The sequence below is a fragment of the Syngnathoides biaculeatus genome, chromosome 8 (genome assembly GCF_019802595.1).
Source record: "Syngnathoides biaculeatus isolate LvHL_M chromosome 8, ASM1980259v1, whole genome shotgun sequence".
Lineage (NCBI taxonomy): Eukaryota > Metazoa > Chordata > Actinopteri > Syngnathiformes > Syngnathidae > Syngnathoides > Syngnathoides biaculeatus.
The window spans coordinates 21,600,229-21,615,394 of NC_084647.1; the positions used below are offsets into that span (position 1 = coordinate 21,600,229).

At 43.4% G+C, this 15,166-nt stretch overlaps 2 protein-coding genes across 4 annotated transcripts in view; one reads left to right on the plus strand and one right to left on the minus strand.

The window, feature by feature from the left end:
• On the minus strand, window positions 1-7,057 carry nkapd1 (NKAP domain containing 1). 2 transcript variants are annotated; one of them, XM_061827898.1, is made up of 6 exons: window positions 6,961-7,057; window positions 6,601-6,678; window positions 5,447-5,535; window positions 5,235-5,354; window positions 3,757-3,810; window positions 1-1,450 (listed from the first exon to the last, which is right to left on the minus strand). In XM_061827898.1, exons 1-6 carry the CDS (start codon window positions 6,988-6,990, stop codon window positions 1,141-1,143), a joined length of 681 nt encoding a protein of 226 aa, XP_061683882.1. In that variant the 5' UTR covers window positions 6,991-7,057; the 3' UTR covers window positions 1-1,140. The 2 variants fall into 2 exon arrangements, with proteins under 2 accessions (XP_061683882.1, XP_061683883.1); XM_061827899.1 differs by lacking the exon at window positions 6,961-7,057 and adding an exon at window positions 6,840-6,901 and having other exon boundaries at window positions 2-1,450.
• Window positions 6,576-15,166, plus strand: part of dixdc1a (DIX domain containing 1a) — a 23,759-nt gene continuing 15,168 nt past the window's right edge. For both annotated transcript variants that reach the window (XM_061827894.1, XM_061827895.1), the window contains exons 1-2: window positions 6,576-6,694; window positions 12,799-12,952. In XM_061827894.1, coding sequence (XP_061683878.1) covers window positions 12,930-12,952 — 23 coding nt within the window. In that variant the 5' untranslated portion in view covers window positions 6,576-6,694; window positions 12,799-12,929. The remainder of the gene's footprint in view (window positions 6,695-12,798; window positions 12,953-15,166) is intronic.

Sequence of the window (15,166 nt, forward strand, 5' to 3'; positions counted from 1 at the left end):
CCCGCCAAATGTACGGTGTGTATATTATATATTTCTAAACAAAGCTAAATCGCAATATTGAAAGGAGTAGAAATGGGAATTGTCCATTACTCTACTTTATATTCGTTACAGGGTTACGAAACATGGAGAGTTCAAACTTCCATTTTTTGCCGGACTGCTTGGTTGAAAAAAAAGTTAGAATAATTTGTGACATTTAAGTGTGTATCATTCGGGTTGCAAGCTCTCAGGCCGGCAACGATGTACTCGCTCGCTGTCGGACTTCGCTGACTGGACGGCGACAGAACTGTCACAGGGCATCATTCAAAAAAAATCAACGATCAAGTGTTCCGCTTGTATTTGTCAGTTTTATGTGCCAAGATGCGCTTTGGTGTTTTTCTCGCCTATTTTCTACTTGTGTGAGCGCCTGCTGAGTGTATCCCTTCTCATCTAGGATTTTTTTTTTTTTTTTTATATATACAGTTACCTCTTTTTTTCCACTTGTCTCTTTTGTCTCTCATTTTCCCCTCAATTCCTCAGCGGCATTCGACTCAAACACTCAAAGCTATTTTGATCAACAAATAAATTATTGAATGTCGAATTGAATTGTCTGACTGCATCAGTTTGCATATAAGCTAACAATTCATTTAAGTGTAATTTTTATGCGCTGCCTGGGGTGGGGGCAATACAGTACTTGAGACATTCAAATGCAAGTTATTTTGCCAGTTAGAATCCAGTATGGACCAGGACCATGGTATAAAACTGTGTTCTTACACAAACATTGGAGTTACACTTCCGCGCACCTTACAAAAAAAAGTCTTTTTTTTTTTTTAATCATTTTTAGTTATAGAAAATAACAGTCCTGAAAACATGATTTTTTTTCATTCAATAGTTTCCATGCTTTTCCATACCTGGAAATGTATGAAATCAAAGAGAAAAATGCAGCATTTTGCACAGCAGGAATACTGAGTTGGGTTGGCGCCGGTAAACATATACTGCATTTTAGGTCAAATTAAACAAAGAACATCACCATTCCGTAATATTGAAAAATTCAAAAAAATGTTTAAAAACAGGCAAAAAAAAAAAAGTTAACTTTTTCCCTCCTAATGATCCAGTTTCGTATCTCGATGTTAAAAGAGCGGATCAAAACAAATGCAGCGTCTCTCACTCTTTAGAACTTTGATCGGTGCTGTCGTCGCCCGCTGCTTTAGTCCAGTCTCTCCTGCGCCTCTTAGCAGAGTCCGAATGTTTGTGCAAGTCGTAATTTTTTCTTTTGCGCCTCCGTCCGTCCTCGTCCTTCCTCTCCTTTTTCTTACTTTTATGGCGACTTTTTGTCCTGTTGTTGTCGCTGCCGTCTGCCTTTTTCCTCTTTCCCTCTTCTTCCTCTGTCTTTTTTTTCTTCTTTTTCTTTTTCTTCTTCTTTTTGGAGTGCTTGGACTTGGATGCCTTCATCTTTGCACTGCTGCTTTTGTCACTGGAAATACAGCAGAAACAAAAACAGGTGTCATCCATTTTAGCAGAAAAAGAACACCGCTACATTATCCCAACTGATCTAAAAAATAAATAGACTGGATAACGCATACACATCGAGCAGTTGAAGCCTGTTGGCCGCCATCTTGGTACTCCCAAAACGTGTGGAGGACATGGTTTACAGGTTGGATTATGGCGGGGTTTTTCCTCAAAGTTTGGCATGTAGAATTAAAACTAGTTGTGTGAGCTTGATATTTTTTCAGTTTTGGTAGCATGAAGGATGTTTAATTCGACTTGGTAAACCAAAAAAGGCATATAAAGACATATAACACCATGACTACCAAGAAACCTTGCATATTACCGAGGGCCTGATTTCCGTGATATGTTCATTTTTCCCAAAAATACGCTGTGAAGCACTATCATCATAACATAGCAAAAAATTAGCATTTTTTTGTCATAAAAACATTCAATTTTTAGTCAATCAGATATATTTTTGGAAATAAGGACTCGCAATGGGAAAATACATGCTAAACACATCGTCTGTTGTCTCTGCGATGTCCTATTTCAGACAGAAAATTTAAACTTCTTTCCTCACATTTGAAAATCAAATTCAATTTGCAGAGTTCTGTATCATGAAATTCATCAAAAATTTCATAGAAAATGGGTTTTCTTGCTTATCCACTGAAGTTTGGCAAAATATTTACATCGCTTTTTCGCGAAAAACCGTCAGCCTATAAACATGAAGCAGAGTGTGAACAACAACAGCCGTGAACAAAACTATGTTCAAGTGTATCGAGCTTAAAAGAAAATAAAAGGCCCTTCGAAAAACTAAATTTAACAGTATCAAGGTAAATCTTTCTAACTTATCTGTGGAATGTTTTCTCACAGCCACAAAATTGGCGATTAACACAGTTAATCGCTGTCACTGCACAGGTCGGCATGCTTGTTTTGGGAGTATCAAGATGGCGACTTCAGTTTTGTTGGCCAATGAGCCATCCGGCCTTTTTTTTTTTTTTTTTTTAAGATCACTGCATTATCCAGCCATCCTAATGAACATTGTACAGCACTTGGCTGTGTGGTTCCATTGCAGCCTGGTCATCCTGGAAGGGGGATTTCACCCCCAAAAAACAATGGGGTCTTGAGTTTTTCCCTTGGCTGATTGGGGGATTTAGATCAGATCTGTGGGTCTGTGAACCCCTTTGAGACTCTTGTGATTAAGGCCTATACAGATAAATTTGATTTGACTCCACCTCATAAAAACATCAGATCCAAATGTCTGAAAATCCAAACTGGAAAACAAAAATGCTCATAAAAGTGATACTTTCAAATAGACACCACTGGGAGCAATGAGAATTTTCCCAGCCAGTCAGCTAATACGTATTCTGTATGTAATAAGTAAGAAAAAAAATGATTACACTGATTTAACATGAGAAATAGAATAATGGTTTGAAAAAAAATACAGAATACCAGAAACAAATGTCATTTTAGACAGAAATTTGAAGAGAAAAATATACTGTGATATGCTGTTTTTGATTTCCATAAAGTACGACTATTTTGTAAATTGTTTTGAAAAAAAGGAAAATTTACAAAGATAAAAAGCTGCAATATGCAATCTATAATAATTCTATTTTTGATTATGAAAACAACTAAAACAATATGGAATATGCTACGATTTGCTTAATGATGGTTAAACACAATTAAGTGAAAAATAATGCTGTTATGCACTACAGTACTGTGGTTGATAATTTGACAAAAAAAAAAAAAGACAAACTCTTGCTGTCCAATTTTCTGGGCTCCAAAGTGTCAGTTTAATTACAAGAATGTGTGCATTATCATGGTTTATGATTGTTGTTGTACCAATCAATCATCAAACAAATGTAATGATAATCAATGAAAAAACATGGACGCTAGCGGGTGGTTTAAAGTGACTTTTTTTGTCATGTAAAATATCGTAAACACCTCTCAGTATGATGCGGAGCAGCTCTACAGCCATGCAAGCAACGCTAATAAACATCTGCTTGAATTAATTTCAATTGGCTACCATAACATAATAATGAAGAGCCTAACGAGTGTTATTAACGCGTCAAAAAGGGCTGTTTGTGTTAGGAGCAAACTGAGCTTTATTAATTTTGTTACAAGAACCCCCAGTCGTGCAATCTGTCCAGTCTTAAAACTAAGATGAGGAGAGAAGCAGGGGGGGGTCGGGAAGACTTGGAAAGAATTGACAAGTCGGTGGAGCGCCCCCACTCCAATGTTGGGTGAATTACACCTTGTCGATTCGGTACAATGTAGGGTGCGAGTGGACTGTACCTGTCAGTCTCAAACTCCTCGGGGTACAGCTCCTTGAAGCCACTGTGGCCCCATCTGCAAAAAAAAAAAAAAAAAAATTCTTTCAGGTCAGGACAGCACTATTAAAATTAAAATACAATACAAAGTCAGTAAATGTTGTTTGGGGGGAAAGAGGAGGAGTTTTATTCGTAAAAACATATAAAACAACATTAAAGTCAGTTTGGACATTAGCACTGTGCCTAGGTACTGATGAGTAATGACTACTGTATAATAAAATGCACTGCATGTAAACAGCAAATAAAAATTGTACCACAATAAATGATTAAAAACAAATACAGCAGAAATGTAAAATGTGAAAAGTTCAATATCACTTATTTTATATGGTTTGTATGACCAATCTCCATTGCACGAACCTCTTTCGAAGTCAAAATGTATTCATGTTTGCTTTGGATGCAGAAATCAGCAAAGGCAGGATTGTAGAATTCCATTCCACACAGGAGTCTTCCTGGTGTGACGTATCAAATATTTTTATGCCGAACCACAACAGGACTGGTGTGAAACTTTCACATCGCCTGCAAACGTCGGCCATCTTTTTGCTGTCGTCGCTGTTCTGTATGTGCAAAAGTCATTTTTCTGGCATGAGCGGTCGTAAACTTCAAACTCATGTCCATTATGGAATTCCCAAATGCACAGGTGCCTGCCAAACTTTATGACTCTGATATTGCCAACGTTGAAAAATTATCATGTGGATTACATGCCCAGCATTGTGCTGTCCCTTTTCATATTTCCTTTTTTTTTTTTTTTTGATTTCTAATGGGTTTTAGGGTGTGAAAAGTGATAACTGGCCCTGGCATTGCAGATTTCCTGACACATCGGAGTCATCCCGCTTCTGATATTACCACCTCAGAAGTTGAAAACCCTCCATGTCGACTTCACCATCCACCCCCCCCCCTTAGCCCCTTTTCCACAGAATAAAAAAGCTGCAATTTGCTAGGCTTTTTACGATATTGGTGCTCCGTATCTGGCAGCAATCTGGAGTGCAATACCAAAGTCAACCGAGCAATTATTTGTCTTTAAAGGTAGTGCCTGAGCCATTGCAGCGTACCTACCCAACCTTTCGTCGCCTTGGGTGTTAAACTTCACACCCGCTGTTCCAACGGCTTTGGCGAACACCCTCAGAAGACATGAAATGTCAAGTCGACGTTTTCCCCCCCTCAACCCACACACAGCAAGAAATGTTCTACCTTCTGGATTAGTGTCAGAACTACCTGTCTGTAAGTGTGTTAGTACAAGGGTGTGAGCTTTAACACCAGACACTCGCTCCTCCTCCCTCTTGTCCTGAAAGCAAATGTCGCTGTTCAATAATTATCGCCGGATGCTGGTGCTGAGATCATCTAATTATCTGATTGTGGGATGCTTTGCTGCTTTGTGAAAACATGCCTAGTTCCAGTTAATTAGCTGGATTGTGTGGAAAAAGATGGTGGGGTCAGGTTAGTTACCTGTCTGGATCGTTGTCCTCAAACTCATAGAGTTTCCGTGTCCAGTATCGAGCCTCTCTGTCATCGTGCTCCGATGAGACTCTGGACTGATAGGAAAATTGATCGCAGTGCATTTGACTCCTGGAATAATAGCAACAAAAAAAAAAAATTGGCAAAATATACACACAGTAATGTTTTTGCTGTCAAAGCAGTTTATAGTAAAGCTCTTGTACCGGATTGACTTTGTGGCTCTCACATGACTGTTGTTGGACATTTGGACCTCCCAGCCTCGCATCTTCCACATTTCCGACTCCTCCTGGATCTGCAGCAAGAAAACAGTAACATTAAAATTTTTGTGTGGCTTTTTTTGAAGACACTATAGGTTGACATTTTTTTGTGATTCCCAAGGGACGAAAGGCACGAGGAGCAAACGGGAACTATGACAAGTCATTTACACTTGCATTTAAATCCAACACCAAGGCCAACCAATCAAAAAACTCATCTTATGTTGGCAGTGGCATGAAACCTGAAGTCAGCCAATGACAAACATCTGAGGGCAGGAGCAACAACTTCCTCCATTCTTCATACACACAGCGCATTTATTCTGTAAAGCGAGTGGAGGTCTCGACAGATTTAGAGGCAAAAATGAAGAGATCTTCTGTTATTTGGAGGTAGATAGGTTTCCAATTACCCATCATGCCCTGTGACGGATGCCACACTGTTTGTCTTAGAGTTCAGAGAACATAGGTGTGTGGTGAAGCATGAAGTTTTTTTCTACCGTATGGTGTAAAAGTTATGACATCGTTTAAAGCAAGTAGAAACGTAGTGGACAAAAACACGTTTGACGCTTTAAGTAGAGCCAGATACTTGGAGAAATTGAAGGACATTGGCGGCAAAGACCCATATGAATTTCAAGCAAGCGACTGGAGTGATGATGTGGAAGGGCTACCCTGACATTACATTTCCGATATAGTTAATTATCACGTGAATTCTGTGAGCGCGTATACCCTTAATGAAATAAAGGCTGAAAAAAATCCTCCTCGGTTGATCCTTGACAACCATAGGTTCCGTCTTCCTGTTGACAGTCGCTTAATTTTACTTTCCTGGTTGACGACCTTTGGAATATCAAAATACTACCTCTTTGTTTTCCCAAATTCAACGCGGTTAGTACAGCCCCAAACTATGCATGTTTGGCCCATATTATCGGACGAAACAACCTCGTCCGGGCTTATTGCTATCAGCCATTCCAACCATATAGTAGGTTACATCGATAGACACTTCGGGTGTGAGTTTCCAAGGAGACAGCATAGAAAATGGCACCATTCATTTTGGATAAAGTCGTGATAGTTTGACTTAATCACAACACTTGTGTGCGTTTGTCTCCTACCTTGTTGTGCGCGTCAGTGTGGCGGATTACATTCCGCAGCAAAGTCTTCCCCAGAGTTTGCTTCGACATGATGACGACCTGACGTGTACAAATGGTAAGTTTTAATCACACAGATTATTATCGTAGCGAAGTGGGAAATAAATTGTCGTAATGTGTCACTTAATAGTAGTGTAATTTGCGGATAACCTAGCTAAGATTGTTGACTAAACACCGCAGAAAAGACGAATCATGTTACTCACGCTTGATTTGCGACTCTATTATGCAATAAAAAAAGCACTACATTGTTTCTCTTCTACAAAGCGTAAACTGTTTTATTGACAAAGAATAAAAGAAGGTTTTCATTCAATTCACACCACTCACGGATTTTGCTGCTACTTCCGTGTTCGTCATGACGCATTGCCTTGAGGGTTAAAGCGACTCACCTATTGGCGGCACAATCTGTCAATCGCAGTCTGAGCCAATGGGCTTGAAGAAAGAAAACCGCCCGTTTAATGCATTCCTGACGTTAAAGCGAACGCGTCCGCTTCAAGTCAGCTCAACCGTGATTGGTCAGGACACGTGTCGACGTTCCAAATAGTTTTTTCAACCAGGATGGAATATTTAATTGCAGATTATCTTGTAGTCATCACAAAACGACTTTTTTTTTTTGTGTACATGTTCGTCCTTGTCTCTTTCAATGTGACCGCCCTCCAAAAAAAACCACAACAATTTATTTTTCAATTATAGGACATAAATGGTTAAGCACTAAAAGAATCCAAACATCAGTTTCGTATGAAGCATTTTTTTTTCCAGATGCTCTGTCACATCTCATCGTTTTACTTTGTTAAATTTAACCCCTGAATTTGGCCCTCAGCATAATATAATAATCATAGAAAGTCGCATCAGAAGGTAGAAGAAAAAGCGAACCGCTACCGTAAGCGTCTGCTTCCATCTGCTCAACATCTGTTTGCTTTTGGTCTTTCATTTTTCTTTTTCCCAGCATTCCCCTAAATCCGTTTTAAATGTTGCCAGAAATTTTCTTAGAAGATCAGGAACTATATTTTAATTTTAGAGAACCATAAAAATATATCAAAATGTAGCGCCGGAGAAAAGGAGTCGGAGGCGGAGTGTCGGACACAGGAACAGAATTTGTTTTATTGTTCGACATCAAAAACTACTCTCATAACGGCGGGAACTCTGTTAACCTTTACTCCGGAAGCGCAACAACAAAAACAGCCCGTGCAGAACCCCGCACCCCAACTCGAGGTCCCGCGGATGAATTATGTAAACACCTCACAAGCCCCCCCAGAATTCACCCATAGTCAAAATCCTCGTGCCGTGGAGGGATGACGGCCCGACCCCGGTGGGTGTGCACTGTAGGGGCCGAGGGGGGCGGGGCCGCACTGTCCATTGAGTCACGGGACAAGGGCCCAGGCGGAGTCAAGGGCACCCCGGCAGGCGCAGGGGCACAGGGCAAAGGGGGACGACCCCGGCGCAGGGGGAGGGCCAACCCCAAAGGCTGGGCAATGTCCAAGTGCGCGGGTTTGACCCTGTCCACGGAAACAGTCTTGGGTCTGCCGCCAATGTCCACGAGCAGGCTCTTATCCCCGTGCTCCAGGACCCTGAACGGCCCATCGTATGGGGGGCGGAGAGGTCCACGGTGGGCGTCATGACGTACAAAAACAAAATCCGCAGAGTTCAGGTGACGGGGCAGCCGGGCAGCTGGGGTGCCATGTTGCGACATGGGAACCGGCGCGAACCCTTTTGCGGCCTCCAGCAGGGAGGACCGTTGCCTGGCTGCGGACCAGGGCGCTGTGGCATCTGGGATGAATTCACCGGGGACCCGCAGTGGCTGGCCGTAGACGAGTTCGGCGGATGAGGACAACAGGTCCTCCTTGGGGGCGCACCTGAGGCCGAGCATGACCCACGGGAGCTTATCCAACCAGTTGCCGTCCGTCAAGCCGGCACGCAGGGCTGCTTTCATGGAGCGGTGGAACCGCTCGCAGAGACTGTTCGCCTGGGGGTGATAGGCGGCAGTGCGGTGCAGCTTGACCCCCAAACTCTCAGCGACTGCGTTCCAGAGTTCAGAGGTAAACTGAGGGCCACGATCAGAGGAAAGGTCGCACGGGGTCCCAAAGCGCGGAACCTACGTGTCGATGAACGCCCGGGCCATGTCTGACGACGTTGTCGAGGAGAGGGGAACGGCTTCGGGCCAGCGGGTCGTCCTGTCCACCATGGTGAGCAAGTAGGTGAAACCGTGCGAGGGAGGAAATGGACCTACCAAGTCGACGTTGACGTGGTCAAACCTTCTCTCGGGGACAGCGAAGGGCTCCAAGGGGGCTTTTGTGTGGCGATGCACCTTAGCCCGCTGACAGGCCACGCACGAGTCGACCCAGGCCTGCACATCTTTTTTAAGACCGCGTCACACGAACTTCTGGGCCACCAGGCTCACGGACGGTTTCCTTCCGGGGTGGGAGAGGTTTTGGACTGCCTCAAAAACAGCTCGCCGCCAGTTTGGAGGGACCAGCGGCCGAGGCTGGTCAGCCGAGAGGTCGCACACCAACCTGACGCCCGAGTCACCAACTGCGACTTCCTCCAGGCGCAAACCCGTGTCAGAAGTCTTGAGGGCCTGCACCCCGTGGTCCGAGGCCTGGTCTGCGCTCATGCGGGAGTAGTCGAGACCCAGATGCACAGTGCCGACGATCGCCCTGGAGAGGCAGTCTGCGACCACATTGGATTTGCCGGCAATGTGTTGTATGTCCGTAGTGTACTCCGAGATGAACAACAGTTGGCTTTGCTGGCGGGCGAACCACGGCTCGGCCACCTTGGACATGGCGAAAGTGAGGGGTTTATGGTCCACATATGCCGTGAACTCACGGCCTTCCAATAGGGAGCGGAAGTGGCGGATCGCCAGCCAGAGGCCGAGGAGCTCTCTATCGAACGTGCTGTATTTGCGCTCCCTGGGGACCAGCTGACGGCTGAAAAAGGCAAGCGGTTGCCAGGCGCCGCCGATCCACTGTTCGAATACGGCTCCAACAGCGTAGTCCGATGCATCGGTAGTGAGAGCGACAGGGGCCCCGTGGCTCGGGTGGGCCAGCATAGCGGCACGACTCGGCGCGGCCTTCGTAGCCTCGAAGGCTTCCATCCTCTCGACCGTCCATTCAACGTCCCGGTTGGAGGCCTTGTCTTTAAGAGCCTCATAGAGCGGGCGCATGACGTGGGCCGCCCGGCGGATGAACCGGTGGTAGAAAGTCACCATCCCCAGGAACTCCCGGAGGCCCCGAGCCGAGCGAGGTCGGGGAAAAGCGGAGACGGCCTCCACCTTTGCCGGAAGGGGGGTGGCGCCGTTCTTGTCTATGAGGTGCCCGAGGAACTGGATAGAGGGCACCCCGAAAACACACTTAATCGGGTTGATAATCAGGCCATGCTGCTCAAGTCTTGCGAAGAGGTCGCGGAGGTGCATCAGATGTTCATCCTCCGAGGAGCTGGCGACGATATATATATATATATATATATATTATATATATATATATATATATATATATATTATATATATATATATTCTCTTGGGCTTTATTTCAATATTAAGTTTGCATTCATATCAAACATTTTCCCCTCTGAAATAATTTAGTTTTGTAGGAAAACAAGCATGATGATATATATGTATGGCTAATGTATACTGTATCCTGTATGTGTGTGTATCTGTACAGTATTGTTTTGGCATTGATTACTGTTAGAAACAAGAGTAGGAAGCTGTGGTGAAAGGACAAACAAATACGAAGGTATTAATAATGGATAATTCCCAGCCCTACACTCTACTCTCCTTTAACGTCTGTCTAGGGCTAGCTTTCTTCGCTAGTCGATTTATTCTGCACTTCTTCAGTGCTGGCAACATACGTGATAAATACTTACACATCCTGAAGGTGATCGAAAATTGAATCTTCCATTCTTGTCGCTGGCTCTGCTCATTGTGACAAGGAAAAAGGAAAAAAAAAATCCATGGTCATTAGCAGCAGCATTGTTGCCACAGTAACCTTGAAGAAGTAAATTCGTTACTTTACTGATTACTTGAGCTTAATTGATTTCAAAGGGAACTAAGTTACTTTTTAGTTACTTTCGGCAGCTAGCAAATGTTGAGCCTCACTCAGGAGTGGACTGCCCATCCGGCATACGGGACAATTGGGCATTGTCCCGATGGGCCGTTGACCCAACGTGGGCCGCCTGGTCTTGTCCACTACATTTTTTTGGATTGATGAATGATTGTGTTTTTTTGTCTGTATTTGTTTTTAGATCATTTTAACATGGCTCATCACACGGTGGTACGGTGCGAGTTGATTTTTTTTTTCTAAATTCTTTCCAACTGGCCCTATCAGCCACTCATCATTGGCTGCAGATGGCTATCAGTGTGTTGTCAGCAGCCATCAACGCGTATTATTGGTCCATTGTTTGTTATTGTCCATCAATCATGGACTGTCTATCACTACATAAACCATTTCTGGGCAGGACTTCAGAGGTGGTACAAGCAAACCATTTGTTAACTTTGCTAACGAGCCAGCGTAAAATGGACAGGAAGAAATAAAAAAGAAACACCTGGTGGGCAAAGCAACAACAGACCAAAAGCCGAGAGTCCGTTGAAGTTGAGGTTGTTCAAAGTTCAAAATGTATAACTGTATTTGGTGCTGTTCAGGCCCTGAGAGACCAGACATCTCAGGAATTTTGCTGAAATAAAATAGTTTTGTAAAGAGGAATGGTCCAAAATGAATCCTGCGCATGTCTGAGCTGCAACTACGGGAATCATTTGATTGATGCCATTATTGCTAAAGGAGGGTCAAGCAGTTATTTGTTCCAATGGTTCACTTACTTTTTCCTCCCCATCCACAAAATGTTATTTTTAATAAAAATATGTTAACATATTTTTGTGTGGTAGTAGTTTAAGGAGACTCTTAATGTGATTTAGACAAAGTTCATACCACATTTCATATCCAATTTATGCAGAAATGCAAAACATTCCATAGGGTTTCCTCCATTTGTATCATATAACTCTGACATCCATTCATGATTGTAGCATTTCTACTTCTCATACCCCCCCCCCATCTTGTGTTGTACGGGTGACCCAGGGGGTAACCTCAGCAAAATATTTGTGGCTTGGAATCACATGCCTCGGTTTAAAAGTTGCCAACATAAATCACCATCTTTAGTATTGTTTAAAGTGATGCCTTCCCCCAACTGCTTTTTGTTGTAGTACAGAAAACGAGGTGAAAATAATTCTGGTCATGTTGTGTATTTATTACCAGTAAACTCGCTCTGCGTTTTTTTGAAAAACAGTGACTAGAGAAGTCGCGAAATATGGCAAAATTGTTAGTTTGGGAACAAGGACTTTTTTTCAACTATATCTCCTATGCTTGCAGCCCTGTTGAATTGTTTAAATGTGGTTACATTTATTTCTAATTAACAGGTTGTGAATATTCAGTAAATAAAAATAACAATAAATAAATAATTTGGCATTTAGGCATGGCCTTGGACAAAATTCTCCTTTGTGGACCCAAAAAGTTTGACAAACCCTGCTTTAGATAGTTAGAAGCCACCCGTATAATTGCAGACTTCTAAAAAGAATGGCAGATTTTTTTCCCCCACCAGGAACATAATACTTAGGCTGCATAATTATACCCTTAACCCATCCATCCGTAGGATTCAGCACACACGCTACGCTCCAAATTCTTTCACCGCATGGATTTCCATGAATCTTTTTAAAACCTCTGTGCAGGATTGCAAATTCCCTCCACCTCTTCGTCTTGAAAGTGGAGAAGCAAGCGGCAAGGAGAGGAGGAACTGAAGACGAGAAGGGGGAGGGGGGGAACACACCCAGTCGAAAAGAGCAATGTCTGGCTCGTCCCTGCACTGAAAGAAAAAAGGGAATAACAAAGCCATAGAAAGAGGAAAGAGGAGGACAAGAGAGAATACATGCAAATGAGGAGCTGCTTCAGTAGTTGGACACACAAATTCATTGTGTGCGCGTGTGTGAGGGCAGGCATAGCACAGTGACTGGTCCTGCTGAGCACCAATCTCGCTGTCTTGTCTATAAACCCCCTGCAGCTTGGCACCATCCAGCCAGGCGAGGACGGAAGGAGGCTTTTCAGGGCTTTTTGATTTGGGATTTGTATGAATATGAGAGGATTTGAACCACGCCGCCGCCGCTGCCATTGCTGTTCTTTTTCGTAGCCTGTGTGGAACGTGGAGATCCATTCAGTCTGGCTCATTCCCCTCCCTGCGTGGCTGTCATGGTCCTGACCGAGAAAAAGGGCATCACCCGGACACAGGGTTCAGGTTGACAGCATCGCACACGCTCCAGAATGGGGGCCAAACAGATGAAATGGTGAGTGTGATTCTTTTATTACTACCTCCAAACAGGCTGCTATAATGTTATCATCAAGAGCATGAACCTGACAGGAGGCGGCCACACGTCCTCTTTGTCGTCACATTATGACGACAAATCACATCATCTATGTCAGGGAACAAGGCGACAGTGACAGCTTGAGCAGGCTTCTTATTGTCTGTCTCGTCTGTTTACAGCACGCCATACTGTGGGTGTGTCTGCATGAGGCCGGATGCTATTGCCTAGCAACTGCCCTCTCCTTTGCCTCCACGACTGCCTTTGCTTCCATATCGAGAGCACGTTATTCATAGATTGATACTTTATTAATTCTGAAGGCATTAATCATTATGTACATTCCGTCATTATGTAAAAATGTACTTTTTAAGTTTGGTAGAATCCCTGTCCACCCTTCAAATGTGAAATGGAACAATGTAAATGTTTTCTTTTTCTAAAAATATCAGTTATCGAGCTGTTCTGTACGTCCGCTGCACTGCTAATTAGCAACTGGGCTAATTTTCACAATAACAGTCCCTATGTTGCCTTTCTACAACCATGACCTGCCCAGCTAGGCTGGAGGAAGATCTAAAGCCACTTCCAAGCAACGGCCACTTTGGTTCAAACGCTATCATACAAACGCACTACCATGCAGATCTCCCCCCCCCCCCACACACACACACAGACACAGACACACAGGAGACTCATTGGACTTGATTGTGCAAGGCATTTTTTTACCTTTATTACCAGTTTAATGTCCTGCAGCCACTAAGTGGATTATTACAGTATAGTGTAGTTTATAAACATGCCTCCAAATAAATTAGATTTAGTACAGTAGGGTGGCTCATGAACATGTGTACTTTTCACTTTAATGACACTGCTCATTTGTGTGTGTGTTTTTATAGCACTTAGCTCCAGCCTGTCCTAGAATACTTTGGGTGAGAGGGAGGGTATATCCTCAAATGGTCACCATTTAGACCCTTGGAAAATTTCTAAAGAGGTGGGAATACGGCAAGTCATGTGTAAGTCATAAGTAAGTAACAGGTTGTAACTATCAAGATTCAAGCAAGTGCAAATTACTGTATTAAAAAAAAAAATCAGGTCAGTCAAGTTCCCACTAAATTACAAGCAGGTCAAGTCATTATTTGGTTAAACGAAGTCGGAACCCAAATCGTACTGTACAGACCTCAGTCAGAATATGACTCGTTTAGATGTTGTGCATGTTATGGCGCTCATATTTGAGTTGCAAATTTTGCATGATGCTCTTGTCTTTATCACAATTTAATCGAAGGGTTAATCCTTCAAATGAAATGTAATCGTCTTTGCAGTGCGCTCCATGACACATGCTCAATATGGTGGTCCCAACACTCACCTCATGGCAAACTTGTGGCTGGGTTTCCAGATTATCCACCCATCCATTTACTTTGTTGCTTATCCTCATGAGGGTCGTGAGGAGTGCTGGAGCCTATCCCAGCTGACAACGAGCAGGAGGCGGGGTACACCCTGAATTGTTTGCCAGCCATCGCAGGGCACATAGAGACAAACAGCCACACTCACAATCACACCTATGGTCAATTTAGAGTTTTTAATGAATGTTGCATTTTGGGAGGTGGGAGGAAACCGGAGTGCCCGGAGAAAACCCACGCAGGCACAGGGAGAACGGGATCGAACCCCGTTCCTCAGAACTGTGAGGCCAACGCTTTACCAGCTGACCCACCATGCCGCTGTTCCCAGGTTATCAACCAAAAAAAAATCTTGAAAAATAACAAATAAAAGGCTCACTGCATTGAAAATTCAAATTTTCAAATCTAAGCAATATAAATTTTAGTTGAGGTCAAAGGCAAATGAAGTCTCACGAATTCTGAGTCTTTCATAACCTTTACCCTAGCAAGTCACAAATCCTGAAACGGCAACTTTACTTGAGTCAAGTCATGTGACTCACGGACCCACCACTGAATTAAATCTTCAATGACCTAAACATGAACTTTTTGGGGATATGTGAGAAACCCGGAGTACGTGGGAAGAATAAGAAAAGTACACATGGGAGAGCCTGAATTGGGATTCTCACCCAAGACCAGTCAACTCTGAGACAAATGTGGTAACCACTGATACCTTTCTGCCCATCTTAGAGTTTCATTGATTCACTCTCAGCTAGTTTACTAGATAAAGCATTTGAACAACTACGAGCACATTGTCAACTCTGCAAAGCATTATTCCAAC